Source organism: Perissodus microlepis, chromosome 7, assembly GCF_051167445.1.
Source record: "Perissodus microlepis isolate ML-2025 ecotype Zambia chromosome 7, ASM5116744v1, whole genome shotgun sequence".
Classification (NCBI taxonomy): Eukaryota; Metazoa; Chordata; class Actinopteri; order Cichliformes; family Cichlidae; genus Perissodus; species Perissodus microlepis.
The window spans coordinates 22,366,852-22,382,695 of record NC_140467.1 but is presented as its reverse complement, the minus strand read 5'-3'; the positions used below and the strand labels follow the sequence as shown (position 1 = coordinate 22,382,695).

The following is a 15,844-nucleotide window of genomic DNA, read 5'->3' as shown; positions in this document are numbered from 1 at the left end:
GGCTGTGTGAGAACACACTCAAACACCACACAGGCAAGTGGATCTGAAGCCTACACCTTGTTGCTATGAGGCCATGGTGCTAACCACCATGCTGTCCCCCGATTCTCCTGTGTCTTTGTGGGTTCTCTCTGGCATCCTCCCATAGTCCTTTTTTAATTGAGATTTTCATAAAAGTAAAAATGAAGCAAGACAGTAGCATAAAAACAAATCCATGTATGAGCTGAGAAGCAGGATGTAAAAAAGACTAAGTGAACACATACAAAATCAGTGGGCTCATTGGTGGAGCTGCTCTCTCATTTTGGCTGCGATCTGCTCTCTCTTCTCGCAGTGCTTTCTCAGGTCTTTGACCTCCACCGGGAGCATGCTGTTCCACATCGTAAGCACAGACTCTTCATCTGACAGCCGAGACAAACAAACACTTTGAACCGATGAAGAAAAAAACCTGCACAGCAGGATCGCCGCTTTCAAGGTCGTGTGAGAAACAATGAACCGTCGGACTCACCATTTTGATTCTTGTGCTGAGTTTGTCTTCGGCCCAACACCAGCACCACATTATCCCTGTTAAGTGTTTCTATTAGAAAAACAGAAAAAAAGAAAAATGCAACGTTTTCACACCGACTGACACAAAGAAAGAATCAATGAACTTGGTCATCAATTTTTAATTTCTTCTTTACTTCAACTTCTTATTTTTTCTTGGGGCAAAATAATGTTGATGTGATATTTTTACTTTAAGTAATCTTCAATATGAACATGAAACAGCAGTGTGTGCAGGAATTTCAATCACATGTAATGTTTTAAGAGGTACTTCAACTGCCTAGTGTCCTGTTATCTGTTATCTCACCATCAGCAGTAAGAAGATATTGGACCACAGACGCCCTGTGCATGAGCACATATCTGTGCACTGATGAAGAGGCTGTTCCACAAAATATTTTTCCACTTTTAATATACAATTTTAGACAACAACATCGAGCGACATCAGCAAGTATATAAGGTGCATAAATGTACGACGCTTCTGTTCCATTAAATGAATGCTGTGGTCGGCTTTATTATTATTACTGTAACAATAATAATAATAATAAACCAGGAACCGTGCGGATCTGCTAATCTGCCAGGAGAGTGGCATGAAATTAAAGGTCAAACTAAAAACAAAAAGGACCCACGTATGAGTGCAGATGCCATACAGCGGAGAGAATCACAGTGGGGCTCCATGACCTGCAGAATTTGGTGTTTGGGGAGCTCCAGTAGCAGCAGGTGGCCCCTTCTAGTGCCGATCCAGAGCATGGCGGCGCTTGGCAAGAGCAGGGCCTTCACTGTGGCCAAGGAGGGCGACGCCTCAGAGGGCAGCTCAGCTTCTCTGCCGTGCCCGCCTCTGTCACGTCTGCAGGGAACGGATGGCATTAGCATGCAGCTGCTGTCGTGTGGAAAACTAACTGAATTTTGAAAAACAGACTGACAGCAGTCACCTGCAGTTTTCCTCCTCAGTTAATGTTCTTGCTAAGTGCTCGGTAATGTTTGGCGTCTTTTCAAAATCGCACGTTAACTTCAAACCGTGGGCTGCTCTGCATCATCTTTTACCTTTTGTTTCTGATCACTGTGTTCTCATTCTCACTGTTTATTCAGTCAATGTCTGCAGCTAATAATGCAAGAGAGCTGCCTCTGCTGCTCACTCTGGTTGGAGGGGGGCTGCTATATGTCTGTATGCACTACATTCATACTCCAAAGACATGGAGTAGAAAAATACAGTTTTATTTAGTGGAATTTAACAGCCACTGCGACTTTGTAACTGCAGAAAAATTTCCATATGTCAGTGTGTGTCACGTGCGAGCGTACCTAATAATCTGAGCACAGTCAATACAGTCCACCATCCTCTCGCTCTTCTTGTCCCAAACCTCAACAGTTGTTGTCCTGGCTTTGCTGAGGTACACGTATTTATCCACAACCATACGATACACACACGCCTCGCTCCCCAGTGACCGCTGCTGGCTGAAGGGCGTACGCGCACACACGAACACACAAAGACACAGAATTTTGCTGTTACGCAATCAGTTGTAAAGAAGTCCAGATGAGACATTCACATGACCATTTCCAAGTGTTTTGTGTTTTTTTAAAAGACAACTCCTGAAACATTTTGATCACACTTCAAAAAAACCCTCCATTCATATATTATGTAAATGGAGCTGGAATATATCATATATAAGCATTTGTTTACAGAACGAGCTGCCTGACATTCCCACACAGACTTACTGGGAAAAGAGGTTCGGTCTTGTGTCGATGGACTTGCAGACATCATAGTCAGTGGTGAAGGAAAGGATCTTGGATCCGCAGCCGGCCCACACAGACCTGCTGTCCAGTGAATGCACCGACTGGCCCAAACACATGACCGGAGTGTTGACGTGGCCCACACTGAGCGTTTTAACCGGTTGGCCGTTCTCCTGCTAAAAAACAAGAATTCCAGCTGATAAATGTGCACAATTAGTATGTATCAGAATATCATCAGTTAAACAATCAAAAAAGGGCTTTTTCTTTATCCTTGAATACTTACCTTGAGCACAGAGTCCTCATAAATGCTAAGAATTCCATCTGCTGTCCCAACCAGCAAATAATTCTTTCTTTGCCTAAAAACAAACAAATTTAAAAAAAAGAGATCAACAGGGAACATATAGAAGTGGTTATAATACGACCTAAACCGGAACTGCAGCAGTTCACAGTGCACTTTTCCACATGCTTACGTGCGTCGAGGGTGTACGTGGAAGTACAGTGATGTGACCGCGTCGGTGACCCTTTGCAGGTGGTGCCAAGTCGACGTGTCTTGACTGTTGATGACCACTAAAGAGCCAGACTGGGTGCCTGCCACCAGCCAATCGCTGTCCTCGTTTGGGATTTGGACAGTCACGAGGCACAGGACAGGACTGGTGTCGACCTCGAAAGAACCAGCCTGTGAACGCAAATTATAATTCGTTTCCATGATAAGAGAATCATTTTTACAGGGATTATAATGTATGAGATCTCAAAGAAGATGTAAAGAAACAAGACACTAAATGAATTAAATTGCATCAAACGTGTGAAATCAAAAACTTTCAATTCAGTTTCATTTATATAGCACCAAATCACAGCAACAGTTGCTTCAAGGTGTTTTATATTGTTTTTGTTTTTGTTTGTTTTTTTCGCCTGTCCCGTTTGGTTCTTTTGCCATCAGAATTATTGTCTAAAGGCAAAGAAAGATGCCCAACGGAAAGGTGTTTTATATTGTAAAGCAAAGACCCTACACTAATACAGAGAAAACCCCAACAATCAGCTGACCCTCCTCCTGAGCAAGCACTTGATAACAGTGGGAAGGAAAAACTTCCTTTTAACAAGAAGAAACCTCCAGCAGAACAAGGTTCAGGGAGGGGCGGCCCTCTGCCACATTAACATTGTGTATCAGTACCTGTGTAGCGACCGTGTTGGTGTTCAGGTCCACAGCTGTGATGGATCCCTTCTTCTGGGTCCTGCTGCCTCCACCAAGCCAGACCCGGTGGCTGGAAGAATTGCTGTCGGCGGTGCGAGAGCTCAGAATGAAGCACTCGGCACTCAAAACCCCGGGAACCACAAGCTCCCTCATAAGACACAGCATTTCACCTGAATTCAACCTGTCAAACACCTACACCCATAACACACACACACACAGACACACACACACACACACACACACAAAAGCTTCTTAATTGTGTATCACTCAAGTAGGACTAAAAATCATAATCGAGTTAAATTTAAATCTGCTGCTTGCACTTCTGCATTTCTGTTACATAGTATCCACTTTACTGCCACTAGGGGGCGGTGGCACCACCACCATCACCTTTCTCAGATAGAAAAGGTGAACAAGCTGGTTACACAGTCTGCGGGTCCTAACCTGAGCAGATGTGGGTCGATCCTGTGGGCTCTCCCTCAGACATTCCTTTATTAGAACCTGAAAGCTGGGCCAAGGTGAGCAACCGTAGTGTTTTACTGGATCTGTGGAAGAAGTAATGCACACTTCAGTGAATTCTCTTTAACTTGTGAAATATATAAAACAACACATATAATGTAAATCCAATTCAAATATACTAGTATAAAAACTGAGTACTACTTTGCCTTTTTTTTAAATTAATGTGGCTTTAATGTCAAGCATGTAGTTACTTGTACGTGGTCATTATTAGTACCATGTCTGAGGTGGCTCTCTTTTTCTTAACATTCACTGTCAGTGATTATAGGTGAACTGTCGCATTCCCACCTGGCAGCTTTCCCTGAACTGCAATTTCATCAAACTCGCTGGGAAACTTCATGCCGTCTAAAATGCGCTCGCCACGGGTCATCAGGTCGTAGAGCAGCAGGCCGAACGAGAACACATCAGCCTGCTGATTATAAATCACATTACCTCGGGCGACCTCTGGAGCTCGGAAACCTGTAATCAGTTCATAACAGTATGACATCATAAAGCAGTCCAATCAAAGTGGACAAAAAAAACAACAACACAAAGACAAATATGTCTTCAAAATCTGATTTTAAAAATAATTTAATATTCTGATCACATGATCAATGAAATAATAATAAAAAAACCCCAAAAAAACAGGCACTTTGGACTCTGACCTGCTGTCCCCTCAGAGCTTCTTACTCCCATGCTGCAGCAGTACTGAGCGATGCCGTAGTCTGTGATCTTGGCGATGATGTCAGAGTCGGTCTTCAGGTTGAACAGGAGGATGTTGTGAGGCTTCAGATCCCGATAGATGATCATGGCTGAGTGAAGGTACCTGATCACACAGGTTTGACAAAAAAACAGCAGGTAAGTCGATTTCTGTACTTTACACGAGCATTTAAATCTGATTTAAAGATATTTAAAGTTATTATGGTGGTTAAAATCTAAATCACAATCTTAAAATTAGTTGATGATTATGTGAAGAATTTCTTGATGCTGGGTTAAGATAACATGTCAACAGCTCTTCACTCTTTACCTGAGCCCATCTGCCACCTGCAGGGCAATCCTGTGCTGGAGCTTTTGGTTGAAGCTAACGTTCTTGTTTTCGAAAAGGGAATCCAGAGAGCTGCGCAGAGCCAGCTCCATCACCAGGACCTGAGGAGTCGAGCCAGCTGCCAGCAGGGTCACCAGGCTGGGGTGACGGAGGCGGCCCAAAACGACTAATTCCTGAAAAACAGGGAGAAATGTGAATCGATGAAGGCAAAATGCATCAAAAGTTTAGATCTGAAAAGGCTGGGGACGTTTGTCATTTCTGAAAGATACAAAAGACACAGAGGTCAGGTAGATGCAACTCTTCCTGCTGAAACAATGTATGATGTCTAATCACTGCTGAGCCACAAGGACAGTGAAAACACAGGTGTCTGGGACACAGAGATGTTGGGACTTTGGTAAGCAAAGTTTCAGTGGTACCTGTCTGAGGAGTCTGTAGATGTAAAGCTCAGAAGCATGCTTGTTGAATATCTTCACAGCTACGTCTTCGTTCTTATAGACGCCTCGATAGACAGTTCCAAAGCCACCGTCCCCTGTTAACAAAACCAATATGAAAGAATTAAGAAACAAAATGAAACTAAAACAGGAAGGTTCAAAATGAAAAATGGTGCTTTTAACAATCTGCTTTTTCATAAAAAACAGAAATTATCGGGACATTACACAGCCGTACCCAGTCTGTTCTCTAAAGACAGATCTACATCCAGTTCTTCACTATCAAGTGTTGTTCCTGCAGGCTGGTCACTCAATAACAGATCAGGGGCTGTTTGAAAGACGGGAAGAGTGCAGGGCCGATTTTCTGCGCTCGCTCGCAAGAAATCTACAATCAACAAAGTTATCATTTTAGACTTCATAAATCCATGACAGTAATACAAAACTGACCTGACTAAGGAAACAATACATAGTGCTGATGTTTTAGTGCACACACCTGTAAAAATGTCTTCCAGGGGAATCTTCCTCCACTCCTGCCCATCCTCTGGGCTGTACAGAGCCCACTTCTTCAGCAGAGCTTCTCCACTGCCGTGCATGTCGGTGTTTAGCAGGCCGGGAAACCATTCCTCCAGCAGGGAGTCAATATGATCCACCACCTGACCCAGCAGCAGCCGGCCTGGGGGAACGCAAATGAGGGCTTACAAAGGAGTGAAAACTGTTAAGACAACAATCGCAGACGCCTCCATAACTCACAGTAATAATTATCAGTACTGTAAGGCATTTTCAGCCCTGGATGTCATAGTGTTGGTAATGCTGATAATGTGTGTGTTTTTTTAAGCCATTTTTATGAAGGTTCATTGTAACTAACCCACAAATGGAAGTTTCATTTAACTGTAACAGCACCATAGAGTCACAGCACCCTGAGCTCGTCCGATCTCGCCTCAGCTCTCTGTGGTCGTTGTCTTTTTATTGCTTTCAAACACTGGATATTTCAGGATAATTATCATCCTTAAATACTACAGCACCTTTGCATGATGCGGGCACGGTTATTCTGACACAGCTGGAGGGATTTTCCTCCACCAGACAGTACGCCTCCTGGGACCAGTTCAGGTAAATTCCTCTCCTCCAGTAGATCCGGTTGGGTCGGACCATTTTTTCTGGATAGCACAGAGTGTGAAATGCATTCAGTTAACAATTGGCTTCTTTAAATATTGCACTGAAGAAGTCAACTGATGTACTGGTGTATGTTTAATTTACCCCTTCCACAAAGCAAGTAGGAGGATGTTTCTAGCAGGCGGCTGATCTGCCGAGACCAGTAATCCATGGGGAAGTACGGCATCTCATACAGTCGGACGATCACCTCAGAGTTCTCACAGTGAGGCAATTCTATGACGGGTCTGTGTTTGGACAAGCTGTGGATTATGGGTTGAGTGGTTAGAGTGTGTGAAGCAGTTATTTGTTGATTGTATTTCCACAAAGACACAGCCTACCTGCTGGGTACCAGCAGCTGGTCCTCGCCAAACGGAAGAGCAATCTGAAACTTCTCCAGCAGCTTCAAGAACTGTGTCAGGTGACTCTTCGGGAAACACTTCGTCTCAGACAGAAACTTTTCCACGACAGAGCGCTGGACCACTCCTTTAGGATGCTCCCAGTAGCCACAGCTCTTTAAGGTCAGTTTCTGCACAGAGGAAAGATAACACAAGCATCCGTGCATTCAACAATTCTCACACGGCCATCCTCCAAGTTCCACACCTCTCTCTAACTCATCATCATCATCGTCGTCATATTATGATGCTAGAAGGACAAATACAGAAAGTCTTTACCACCTTAAGGTTCAAGATTGAATCCCTTTATTGGGTCATATTTAGATTGTAAAGTTCTAATTAAGCTCATTTTAGTGTAATTTTCAACCTCTCTCAGATATTTGTTTCTGTTATGTATTTCTTGTATTGAGCTGTGGTTTGTCTCTGTTCTTGCTGCTCTAACACAGTAATTTCCAACTTTTGGGATGAATAAACTATTTTCTTTTTCTTAAAAACCTAAAAAAGAAAAAAAAAATGCATGTGATTCATAACAAGAAGGGCTACCTGTGAGATGACACTGCATAGCCACTGTGGGTCAATAAAGTAAAGCTCCTGAAGCTCAAGTGCAGGATCATCGAAGTGCAATAGAACCCCTGCAGTGACAAAGATGCAACAAAACTTGTCAGATGGAGACGCAAAGTGAAAACACACTCAAGCTGGATATCCAAGCTACTCTGCAGGATATCACTGTGTGAGTGTGAAAGTGCTGAGGCAAAGCTGCTATTTTATTTTCAAAACTAAAAATTCAGTTGAAAAGTGCTTGCTTTATTAGCCTAATTCAGACTGACCGACTTCGCTGAGGAAGTGGATGGCATGAGGGAGCTCAGCTTCCTCCAGCTGCAGCTGACTGTCTTGGATGAGCTGCAGGAGCTCATGGTGCCTGAGGACAGGGAACTCTGGAGGAACCCTGGCTCTTTCCTGAAGAATCCGGCGCTCCAGCTCCACGTAGCTGTCTGGCACCAGCTGACCCATCACAGGCTGGTCTTGTATCTATGAGGGGAACAGGATATGAATGCCTTCATTAACTCCTTTGGCACAGAATAAACTGGAGTATGTATATGAAATGAGATGAGATAATGTCATCCCACAGTTCGTAGTCAGACCATCCAGTCATTCGTGAAATCCCTTTAACATAATTGACAAAGTGGTGCAGATCATGTAAATGATAATTAGAAGTGTGTTTTTAATTTCATTGCATAACTTACTGTTGCACAGCTAAACTATGACCATTAATCTGCAGTAATAAGATCTTGTTTTTCTCAACTTGTTGCATTATTTAAAGAAATTATTAGAATATACGCTCTCTAAATGAGGATTATGAGCTTTACTGATTGAACGGAGAGTATTTAAGGTTCTGTACAATTAAGTCCATTCATTTTTTGCAGCCTTTAGGAATATTATTTAATTAGTTAGTTCAAGTTATAAGAGATGAATTGAGGCAATTTTACATTTCATATAGATTGTGGGGGAAATTAGTGTGAATTTGCAGGGCAATCTACTCCCTCTGTGCCAGTTCACATACAAAGACCCAAGCAGTGTTTTCAATAATGACAAGTAAGAGCAGCGCAAACTTCCAGTTTAAACACTGGGTACAGCTGCTGACTGTGTGGCTCTCAAGAGACTTGAGAGACTCCAGAGGACTCTCCAGAGGAGAGTTACGCAATTACAAACTGCTCCACCATGTAAACGTGTAAAGAGCTGACCAACGGCTTATTCCAGGAAGCAGGTTTAGCTAACAACTCGGTCACTGTGAACTTCACCTGCTCCCCGGCAGGTTTTCTTCAACAAACTCTGAGTGTCTCTCTAACTCCTTCCCTCCTGCACCTGAACCAGCAGACAGACACCCCCGATTCACTTCCTCATGCTTAAAGTCACAGCTCAAAGACCTGACAAATGAATCCATTTGATGAAGCTTAGGTTTTTGTTTTTGTCTTTTTACACACACAAAAATACCAGTTAGGCATGAGTTTGCTATGCCTAACGTCTGCACCTTTCCCTGACCTAATGATGATTTCCATCGAGGTCAAAGACAAGCGGTTAGGAAAGGATGATATGAGATCATCTTTTTGAATTATTCCAAAAAGATGATCTCCTTAGTCTCCTTATGTTTCCTTTTACCTTGAAGCTGGTGACCTCCCGGACAATGGCCTTGCGGAGTCTGGCGATGGCATCTGAGTCCTCACAGACTGAGACCATGTAATAATCCCTGATAACAGGGAAGCCTTGGTGGGTCAGGAGCTCCTGTCTGATTTTGCTCAGGCAGTTCTGCAGCTGTGAGTCCTCACTCACATCTGTATGGGTTCCCACTAGAATGACTGGAGACAGCGGTGCTACTGCCTGAAGATGTAAAAAAGAAATAAACAAATGAACAGAAGATACATTAAAATATCGAGATGAACTGTTAACTTAAATGCTGCCCTACTGCAGACTCAGCTCAGATCAGGCCAGGAGAATGATTGCAAGTTCACAGACTTTTATTTCTTATGACTATATTTACTTTGATGTTGAAGAGCCAAGGTTTGAGAGCGTCCACTTGACTAGTTCCCTTGCTGATGTTGTAAACTACCAGGTAGAGAGCTCTGGACGTCAGGAAGTGAGGGTGAGAACCACTGAACTCCTCTCCACCTGTGGGGTAAACATACGGGTAGGACCTCAAAGTCACAGCTGGTGTAATAAGATATCCAACTATCAATTTATCTTTTCAGATTTTACAAGAGGGCCAACCTGAAAAGTCCCAGACATTCAGCACCATTTTCTTCTTGTCTCTTTCCCTGACGGTCCAGTCGCGGACGTCAATGCCAAAAGACGTCTGTTTTGGGTTCAGCTGAGAGCGTTTTAGCTTCATCAGCTGCTGGATCAGGCTGGTCTTTCCACTCCCTGCGTTCCCCACCACGATGAGTTTCATCCGATAGTATGGCACCGCCTTCTTCAGCCGCTGCTGAAGGAACCTGACAGGAGAGTATATAAGGTTCTTTATACAGGATAACATCAATGAAAAGAAAAAAAAAAAAAAAGCAGCCGAATGTCAACCCCGCCTGACCTGACTATGTCTTTTGTCTTGCTGCCAATGAGTTTGAGATCCAGCTGCAGCTGAAGGCCATCTAGTGGCAGGTCCCACAGTCTGCTCAGTTTTCCCATTTCATCTGGGAATGAGCGCAGGTTAGTGTTATGACTCACATCCAGGGAAGTCAGGCCATCCAACAAGCCAATCTGGGGGGGGATCTGAATGCAAACAGCACAACCCTCAAAGACAACCCTTTACAACAATGTGTTGTTTACATTCTAGAAAGTGCTGTATACGCTCTCTTTTACCTCAGTGAGCCTATTGGCACTAAGGTGGAGTTTCTCCAGTCTGGTCCATTTGTAGACAGGTCCACTCAGATCCAGAGTCTGTATGCAGTTCTGACTGAACATCAGCTCTCTGATGATGCTGGACACCCAGGACGCCGGGCCAGGCAGGACAACGATGCTGTTGGTTCTCATATCTACTGACCGTAACCTATCAGGACGGATCGTGCAAGTAGGGAATCAGAATCTTTGAGGATTTTTACAATTTTATTACTGATAGAACTTTTGAATTAAAATATAAGAACAGAAGGTGAGGATCTGGCTTACACTGGAAGTTCAAGTACAGCCTCGGGAATTGATGCAAAGCTATTGTTTGCAAGTTTTAGTGTCATAATCTTAGCTGGCAGACGGGACAGGGAACCTGGAGAACACAAAATAATGTTTCTACTTTAAAAAATATGATATAAATGCAAATCAATCATTCTTGAATAATTCTAAATTTAAAAAGTCTGATGAAACCTGTAGCATGAAGCTCTTTTTTCACTGTATGTTTAGATAGTAAAATACTACCCAGACTGAACTGATGGTGAAAAAATTAGTGTGGAATTTATCAGTCAGTTGGTAATACTCACAGAGTTTGTTCATGGAGACATTAAAGGTTTCCAGTTTGGGGCAGCTGCTCAGGAAATCTGCAGAAATATTCTCCACGCTGTTCTTGCTCACATCAAGCAACTTAATCTCAGGCAGACAAAGAGGTGTGCACAGCTCAGTGATACAGTTTCTGAAAAGAAAAAAAAATCGTCTTTACAATTCTGCAAATGACGTTTGTGGATCCACGATAAGATTGTTTGATGTAAAACTATCAATTTCCTTAAAAACCCTACCCTTCCATATAAAGCTCCTCCAGCGTATGCATGGTGCGGCCCAGCTCAAAAGGGAATGTGGTGATTTTGTTGAATGAAAGGTTGAGCTGCTTCAGTGATGGACAGGTAACACCAGGGTCAAAGGTCAGCTGGGGGCCAACGCAGTTACGAGAGGCGTTCAGCATGCTCAGCGAGGGCAGAGACAGCAGCTCCTGTGGCAGCGACTGGAGCTGATTCCCCTGCAGGTCTAGTCGAGTCAAATTCTTCAAACTCTGAGTCAAAAAACAGAAAAAAAAAAAAAATGTAGCCCATATTTTTATCTTTTAGTTCTTTTTATTAGTGCAGATCGAATGCAGACCTTACCAAGCAGAGTTCAGAGGGAAACTCGAGCAGACAATTATAGCTCAGGTCCAGTCGGTGGATATGCCACAGCTGCTGCTGGACAAAGCCATCGTTGAGACAGGACAGGGAGTCCAGCTCATTCCCAGATAAGTCCAGCAGGTGGATCCTCTCTTTCTCTTTCGGCAGAGCAGCAGAGTTCTCGGTAGACCCCAGCACTGACAGGGCGATAACAAGAGCAAAAGCAATAGTTTCATTACTTAGATACATTTTATCCAATTAAAACCAATACACAAGAGCACCAGATTCACTTCAGGTATGATAGAGAGCTGAAAAAACACACTTGAAAAAAGTAGCTAGGTGTGGACCAGGAGTCATGCCTGTTGACCTGTCACAGCGCCACCATTGCACTCAGTAAGTCTTTTACAGTGTGGACAAACAAAAACACAACGGCGTGTGAAAGACAAACTGCTGCAACACAAAACATAGCAGCAGCGCGCTGTGGTTTTATAGTTACAGAAATAATCTTTGGTCAGTGATGACGGGGGCAGTCCCTTCACGACATTTCATGACTAAGACCATAAGCTCGTGGGACTGTTGCTCTTCAAGTGGTGGGTTAGAACTGATGCTATCGTTATTGCGTGTTACTGTGTTTCTCAGAACAGTGTCGAGTTTAGCAAAAGTCCACAGTGTCTGAGGCCACTGTGGTAAAGTGGGCACCTAAGGACAGCGTGTATTAAGGTCAAATTAAACGGCATCCCAGGATATGGAGCCAGTTTTTACAATTCAAAGCTGCCACAGTCTTTAAGAATCTCATTTACAAAAACAAGCATTGTTAAATTTTGAATATTCCTCACTGGCCTGCTTTATTTCACGTGATGTCTTTAAGAAGGAGGTGTACATGCTTCCAGCATCCTTTCAAATGTGGATATCTTAGTGTCAAAAACGGAAGTATTATCCAAAAAAATAAGATGAATTCATGGAATAAGTTGCTGTTGTCCATGTAACAACTAGCGATATGATTTTATATAATTAAATACAGGATCAGTTATCGAAGAAAAGAAGCAGCAAAGAAGAAAAACAAAGGAGAGACAAATATCACAGATCAGATTTTTCAGATACCTTTTTGACTCGAGCTATTCCGTCCATATCTTCTGTGAAGAGGCTCAGTGTGCTCAGTCTCAGTCTGACCACTCTGGACATACGAGCACAAGAAAGCTTCATATCAGAGTTATAGCAGAGACTGTTACAAAAGAAGGGACTGCTTAGGGAAGTAAATCTCAGAGTCCAAGAAAAGACATTTTTAGGATCATACTTAAAAAGCGATTTAAAAAAAAAAAATGGCGATGACAAGTTAAATTTTAGGGCCAAAGCATAAAATACCAAATGTCTTTTAACAGCTCTTACCTCTGCGCTGGCATGTCTGCGGCGGCCCTGCTTCCTCCTTAAGGATTCCCCCCTCAGCTCCTCTGATGAATTGTTGCACGGCTTTGGAGAAAGAGTGCCAGACAACGAATCGCTTCCTATAAAAAAAGATACACGCAGTAAAACATAAGTGCTTATACAATACACTTGTAGTATATTTGAACCCTAATCGTTTTTACAGGGTACCAATCGTCATGCGATATGAAATTGTTGCCAACTAGAAGCCATATTCTCTTGCTGCTGTTTTTGGTCGGGTTTGTGTCTCGTTCTGTCTGCAAACACTGTAGCTCAAAAAAGGTTTCTAAGAAACTGTAATTCTTACAAGTGTGGTGTGCATTTTACTGTATTAGTATTGTATAAATATCCAAAATATAATGTCACATTTGACCTCTGACCTCTCCTTCAAGGTCGATAGATTGATCTGAAGGTTAAAGTAACAATAATGCTACACAGAGCTGTTTCTGTGTGCTGCCCCTGAATCACATGAAAGATTGAAATTGTTTGACTGAACCATGTTAGTTTGTTGCATCTCAAACTGTCAGGGAAAAAAGCAGCACACTCCATGCATTCATTAAACATGCCCATGTGCCCATAGTGTGAGAAACTGGTGATCATTTACAGATGTGCTTTTAATGTGTAGTTCTTAATCGAGTCCATGTGAGACCTCCTTCTGAGGCAAAAGGTCACTGCAAACTGAACGAATGGGTCACTGAGACACCGCCACTTCACTACAAATAGGCCGAGTCTAAGTAAAAAACATACATGTATAATGAATTACTCTGGCAGTGGAAAATGAAGGATTTCCATGTACAGAATGTTCAGCTGTAGTTCTGAGAAAACGACAACGCTGCTGGAGAACAATGCCACTACAGTGTAACCGATTACTGCTACTTAGAGCAAAGTTAGAATTATACAGTCTCTCTGAACAGCATGCAAATCTAATAATCAAGTGTCAGTTACGTGTCTTGTTTGTTGCCCGTGCTGGATGTTATCTAAAAGAGAAGTACAAGTAGTGCTCCAAGTCTGTTTTAGATAATATTAGGATAATATTTTCTACTCTTGGCTCTGTATAACGTTACTGGAATAGATAACCCAGGCACAAAACTCTGGCTGTGAGCACAGCAGCCCAAAAACAATGTTGTTGACAACTCTGGTTTATGAGGAGCACTAATCAGATAAAACTAGGTTATGGGCAGTGGGAATGGGAGAAGCTACAGTGTTATATAGCTACAGAGTTCAAGAATATAAAGCTGGACTTTAGCATGAAATGCCCTCTTTAAGAAAGTCAGGTGAAAATCAGCATCCCTTTACCATCACTCTCCATGTCATCGTTGAAAAACAGGCCGTCTTCCAAAGAGGTAAAGCTGAAGCTGGAGTCGTCGCTCTCATCAGAAATGTAGCCAGAGGTCAAACATGGGTCAGTCACTGACCGAGGGGGACAGCTCACACTTTTGGGCCTCTGGAGAAACTGAATGTACTTTGCCAGACTCGTGCCCTTAGCTTGAAGACACAAAGATATTCAAATTAGAGCTGCTAATTGAATCGATTTCCTCTGCAGCTTTTTTCCCATCATCCAATAAAATCCTGATCAGAGTTTCCAAGAACAGAGAGCATCCTTAGTGTGTCAGATATGTTGTTATGGTTCTGGCGAGGGCTGCTACTTTTCACTTTATACTTATTCCCTTAGGTAGTAATATTTTAAAAAACACTGCAAATATTTCTCTTGCTGTGGATTATGCACAGCTACATGGAATCACATGACATCTGGATAACCTGCGAGCATATCCAGGCTTTTATCGTCAAGATAAGTGATCTTATCATAGTGGAATGAAAAAGCATCAAAACCAGTGTCTCTAAGCAGACAGCGCGGGGGTGGTCTTTGTTGGGATTTGGCTCTATATAAATGATTACATTCAAACTGCTTGTTTTATCTAAAAAACAAACAAACATAAAATTGTGATATAAAATTTAGAAACTCAGCAGTTCTTCCTCACTGTTGTTGTAGCGTAGACTGGAAGTTCTGCTTCTTTCGGCCAGCAGGGGGCTCAGCCAGGCAGCATCCAGACGGCCTAGCCTGAAGCCGCCCAGGCACAGAGCATTGTTGTTGAGGTCCAGACCCAGACGGCCAAGTAACTGGATGACTGTGGGCCCGTCACCCCTCTTCACGCTCACGGCCAGAGCCCTGCGGAGGTGCTGCTCGTGGCAGCCTCGGCTTAACAAGAGTTCCACCAGTTCCAGAGGTCCACCTCTCTCACAGACCTGAAAAAGACAGGCCATGATCGAGACTGAACTGATTGTCTTATTACTGATTATTCGAGCATGACTGGGAATTTAAAAACACATGAGTGCTAGTTTTATTAGTAATGAAGCTTAAGTATCATCAAGCACTGTACCAAAAAATTCTTTAGTAACTCCAGTCTTATCCATGTCTCAACCCCTTACTCTAAGAATGATATCACGAATGCAAGTCACCAAAAAAAGTTTCCTCCGTAAGATCAGCTCAGCCTTTTAGAAAGGGCGACGAGCCTGGACATCCAGAAGGAGCTCACAGTGGACTTCCTGCTCCTTTGTGTTAAAATGAGCTAATTGAAAAGGTTCAGGCACACAGACAGGATTCCTCCTGGGCACCTCCCTTAGTAGGTTTTGTAGGAATATCCGACTGAAAGGAGAACCTGATGGTTGCCCCACAGATTGCTGGAGAGATTACAGAGATTACATCCTGTCATGCCTGGGAACACCTAGCGTTCCAACATGGGAAAAGCGCCGCTAAGGAGAAGGACATTGAGAATATCCTGCTACTGTGACGTGTCTTTGGAGAAACAGAAGAGGATTAATGGATGGATGGATGGATGGATGGATGGATGGACGTACATAATACGTAGTGCTGAACAAAAAAGTAAAGCTGAGGCCTGTCAGAAATATCAGGGTTCTCCTTA

At 43.0% G+C, this 15,844-nt stretch overlaps 1 protein-coding gene across 1 annotated transcript in view; it reads right to left on the bottom strand.

Moving 5' to 3' along the window:
- lrrk2 (leucine-rich repeat kinase 2) overlaps positions 1–15,844 on the bottom strand; it is a 30,737-nt gene that overhangs the window by 1,094 nt on the left and 13,799 nt on the right. Inside the window, exons 19-51 of the mRNA XM_084934212.1 lie at positions 14,903–15,167; positions 14,220–14,408; positions 12,891–13,006; positions 12,606–12,678; positions 11,508–11,701; positions 11,166–11,416; positions 10,914–11,062; positions 10,609–10,702; positions 10,306–10,492; positions 10,034–10,215; positions 9,718–9,941; positions 9,491–9,618; positions 9,112–9,330; positions 7,782–7,983; positions 7,498–7,586; positions 6,901–7,088; positions 6,668–6,822; positions 6,436–6,567; positions 5,907–6,086; positions 5,652–5,798; positions 5,402–5,514; positions 4,968–5,158; positions 4,606–4,766; positions 4,250–4,420; positions 3,890–3,990; positions 3,428–3,640; positions 2,730–2,935; positions 2,543–2,615; positions 2,245–2,435; positions 1,831–1,983; positions 1,161–1,378; positions 503–571; positions 261–395 (exon numbers count right to left, since the gene is read on the bottom strand). Of these exons, the coding sequence (XP_084790338.1) occupies positions 274–395; positions 503–571; positions 1,161–1,378; positions 1,831–1,983; positions 2,245–2,435; positions 2,543–2,615; positions 2,730–2,935; positions 3,428–3,640; positions 3,890–3,990; positions 4,250–4,420; positions 4,606–4,766; positions 4,968–5,158; positions 5,402–5,514; positions 5,652–5,798; positions 5,907–6,086; positions 6,436–6,567; positions 6,668–6,822; positions 6,901–7,088; positions 7,498–7,586; positions 7,782–7,983; positions 9,112–9,330; positions 9,491–9,618; positions 9,718–9,941; positions 10,034–10,215; positions 10,306–10,492; positions 10,609–10,702; positions 10,914–11,062; positions 11,166–11,416; positions 11,508–11,701; positions 12,606–12,678; positions 12,891–13,006; positions 14,220–14,408; positions 14,903–15,167 (5,346 nt within the window). The 3' untranslated portion in view covers positions 261–273. The remainder of the gene's footprint in view (positions 1–260; positions 396–502; positions 572–1,160; positions 1,379–1,830; positions 1,984–2,244; positions 2,436–2,542; positions 2,616–2,729; positions 2,936–3,427; positions 3,641–3,889; positions 3,991–4,249; positions 4,421–4,605; positions 4,767–4,967; positions 5,159–5,401; positions 5,515–5,651; positions 5,799–5,906; positions 6,087–6,435; positions 6,568–6,667; positions 6,823–6,900; positions 7,089–7,497; positions 7,587–7,781; positions 7,984–9,111; positions 9,331–9,490; positions 9,619–9,717; positions 9,942–10,033; positions 10,216–10,305; positions 10,493–10,608; positions 10,703–10,913; positions 11,063–11,165; positions 11,417–11,507; positions 11,702–12,605; positions 12,679–12,890; positions 13,007–14,219; positions 14,409–14,902; positions 15,168–15,844) is intronic.